Below are 3,553 nucleotides of genomic sequence, written 5' to 3'. Positions count from 1 at the left end.
TTATTTTACACTTTTTTAAGGTTAAATAATTATACACTGACACAGAATTTAAAATAAAATTAAAATATTTACATTAGAATCCTATTTTTTCAAAGATTTTTCTATAAACAACATTGATAGTTGAATTTGCAAACATTCCTACGTGATTCATAAGTAAAAATTTTAAATCTTTCTTACTCTTAACTCTTGAAAGTGCCACATATAGTTGGCCGTGTGTAAAAACTGGTTTAGGTAAGTACAATCCAACATGAGATAAAGTTTGTCTCTGAGACTTATTAATTGTCATGGCAAATGATACTATTATGAAAAACTGTCTTTATTGGAATCTAACTAGGACGGTTTCATTTGTTGGTACATTATTCATTCTTGGAATTAAAGCAATATGACCAACATTGTTACCCGTTAAGACTTCACATTCTATGACATGATTTCCAGGCTTCCTAACTTGTAGCCTTGTATCATTACAAAGACCACTGGATTGGTCAATATTTCTTAGTAACATCACCGGAACACCAACATTGAGTATTAATTTATGTGGAGGCAAACCAGAGCAATTTATGCTATTCAATAATTCAGAACCATAGAGATCTAGTTAACTCTCCATATTTCCTTCATCCATACAAATCGAATTCGAACTAAGATATAATTTTTTTCCTCCAGGAATGATAGCCATCAGATGGTTGTTGACCTCTTCAACGATGTCCAGTGTGGGAGCCAATATAGTTCTTGCTTTAAAAAATCCTTTGAGGAGATGTTATCCAAAATATTTGGATAAGAAAAATGAACAAACTCATCAAATGCCTGATCCGAAGAAGGAATAACATATCTCGTAGAAGACATATCTCAGATTCACCATCCATATTGTCACCTATTAGACCATCACTAACTTTCAATAACCACTCACCAAATTACTCTATTTCATCTTGGTCTGAAGCAGTTGTCCCTACAGAGAGTCTCATGTTTTTTGTTAGTTTGAGTACCTAACAAAACTTCCAAAGGTAAGACGAATTCATGGTTGAATGAACGATATCTTGTCTCGATCCTCGTGAAATGACAGGAAGAATGTGTTTAAAGTCTCCACCTAGTACAACTACTTTTCCTCCAAAGGACAAATCTTTGTTATATATTGGACAAAACCTCATGATATCACTCAATTATTTATCAAGCGCTTCATAGCAGTATCTACTAACCATTGGAGCCTCATCCCAAATTATAAGTTTGGCTTTCAACAGCAACATTGCTTGAGAGGAACCAGGTTTGATGTTACTACAGAATCCTCAGTTATGTTCAGCAGTATTTTGAATCTTGAGTGTGCCTTTCTTCCATTGGGAAGAAGTAAAGATGCAATACCACTCGAAGCAACGTTTAAAACAATATCACCCCTTGAGCGAATCTCAGCAGACACAAAATTCCAGAGAAATATTTTTCCAGTATCCCCATGACCATACACAAAGAAAAAACTCCCTTCATCACAATACACAGCTTTAACAATTTTATCGAATGCATATTTCTGCTCAAGTGTTGCAATGGCTAACATGTCTGAGGTATTTTTCTTTAAATCATCCCTGTTAAAGTTTAGCTCTTCCCTGATAATCCTTTCGGTTAACAAAGAATTATCAACTTCAGTTGCTAAAGGCATAAGAGGATAGTCTTTTAAGGTTTTACCATAGGAATGTAAGATCTTGTCTATATCTATTAAGCACAACTGCTTAATCTCATCATCTGACATGGTTAACTCTGCATATTATATGATACTGTAAAAATTCAATCAAACTAAAAATGATCAATAATGAAAAACTTTTATAATTGCAATTAATAAAAACTCACCCCTCATGTTCATCACGGCTCTCTGTCGATACAAAATATCATCTGAGAGTTCATGCCAACATCTATCCCAGACATGTTCTGGTCTTAAGATATTGTTGGATGTTAATAAAATAACAAATAACCTCCTAACATATGATCCTGAAGCCCACGAGCTTGCGTCCTTAATTGCATCCATGAATTCTCTGTCATCTTGCAAGAGTCCAAGGGCGAAGCATGCATCTCTATACGTAGCATAAATTGTTCCTCCTACTGTTCTTATATCTCGAAAACTCATACATCCTCTTTGAGTATTCAAGAAAAGTTGTTGGTAATATTCTTCGTTATTTGCTGCAAAAAACTTGGTTAAAACCCCACTTTTAAGTTGTTAAATGGATTATGCTACGCGACTTCAATTATTATGTAGCTACACATCTGCATAAGATTAATTTTTCTAAAAAATATATAACAATTCTAAAATTGTATAATCTACAGATTATAACTACTGAAAGTTATTTGAACATTTATTTTATAGTGTAGATAAATCGAATAAAATGGACGTGGGGTACATGCTGTTAAGATTTTAAATTTAAATCATCAAATAAATTAGATCAAAATTGAATATAAACTCGTCATTACCTGCAGGTACATGAGTCAACCTTCCAATTGCGAAGCTTGCTTTCGAGGAAACCACTTTGAAGCATCATCCTTCCAAACAAACTTGGTTGAAAACTCAGCATAGGTCAGACTTTGAGCATAGGGATATGACATGTTCGCCGCCATCCATCCCAAAACATTAGACTTATGAGATATTGCTCTTTTAATGATATCATTCACATTAGAAGTTTCACCATAAACCACAGGTTGCTCATCCTCCAAATGGAATGGAAGTTTAATCACAATGGTTCTTTCTCTTGGATTTCGTATCCAAATAAACGTCAGACTGCCTCACATGCCGAAATGTACCTACAACCGTAGTAATTCCTAATTTTATCAACAACTTGTGTGGCTTCTGATGGATCACCAGCGTTGTATAGAGTAGCTGTTACGCGGTCATTACCCTTGTGTATATACTTAAACAGATACTTAATAGAACTTGTTTGGCATGTATATTCTACATTTATGTGGCACCCGAACTTGAGCAACAATTCTGGATTATACGGAACAATCAACTTATTGTCTAGTACACATTCCCTTTTCTTCACTGTTTGACCGTTATCAGTATGCCTATATTTAGGAAATCCGGCTTCATCAATGAGTGTTCGCTGTCTAAATTCTTTGGGATAGAACTTTGAACAGGATCCATTCTTCATGCAAGGTGAATTCTTGTTGTATGGACCACATGAACCATGTACCATGTAATTTTAAACAGCTCCATATAGATTTGACCTTTCATTTTCATCAGGAACCTCAGCTGTTATATGTTTGTCTATATCATCTGGTGTTCGTGGCTTGAACTTGTTACTCATGAATAAAAGGATATGTGCATGCGGAAGTCCTCTCTTTTGAAACTCTATAGTGCAAACATCTGAAAATTGAAAAAGACAAATGAGCAAAATATAATACCCTAACTACCAAAGCTCACACTTCTGGCTGCACAACTCTGATAGCTCGGACATTACGACGACACTTATACTATTTAATACTAAAATATGAGCCTGTTTAAAACTTTAAACCGCAATACCGTTCCCAAAAATTACTTTCGTTCGATAACGTACTACCATAGATACCATACAACTTACAAAAACTC

The 3,553-nt window shown here is 34.6% G+C and overlaps 1 protein-coding gene across 1 annotated transcript; it reads right to left on the bottom strand.

The window, feature by feature from the left end:
* Positions 1–316: 316 nt before the first annotated feature.
* Positions 317–3,161, bottom strand: LOC140176642 (uncharacterized). The gene is made up of 5 exons (XM_072208177.1): positions 2,760–3,161; positions 2,463–2,676; positions 1,253–1,737; positions 689–801; positions 317–560 (listed from the first exon to the last, which is right to left on the bottom strand). The coding sequence occupies exons 1-5, from the start codon at positions 3,159–3,161 to the stop codon at positions 317–319; spliced, it is 1,458 nt and encodes a 485-aa protein (XP_072064278.1).
* Positions 3,162–3,553: the final 392 nt, after the last annotated feature.

Source organism: Arachis hypogaea, chromosome 12 (assembly GCF_003086295.3).
Source record: "Arachis hypogaea cultivar Tifrunner chromosome 12, arahy.Tifrunner.gnm2.J5K5, whole genome shotgun sequence".
NCBI lineage: Eukaryota > Viridiplantae > Streptophyta > Magnoliopsida > Fabales > Fabaceae > Arachis > Arachis hypogaea.
The sequence above is the reverse complement of the archived record's forward strand: the minus strand, read 5'-3'. Positions and strand labels throughout refer to the sequence as shown.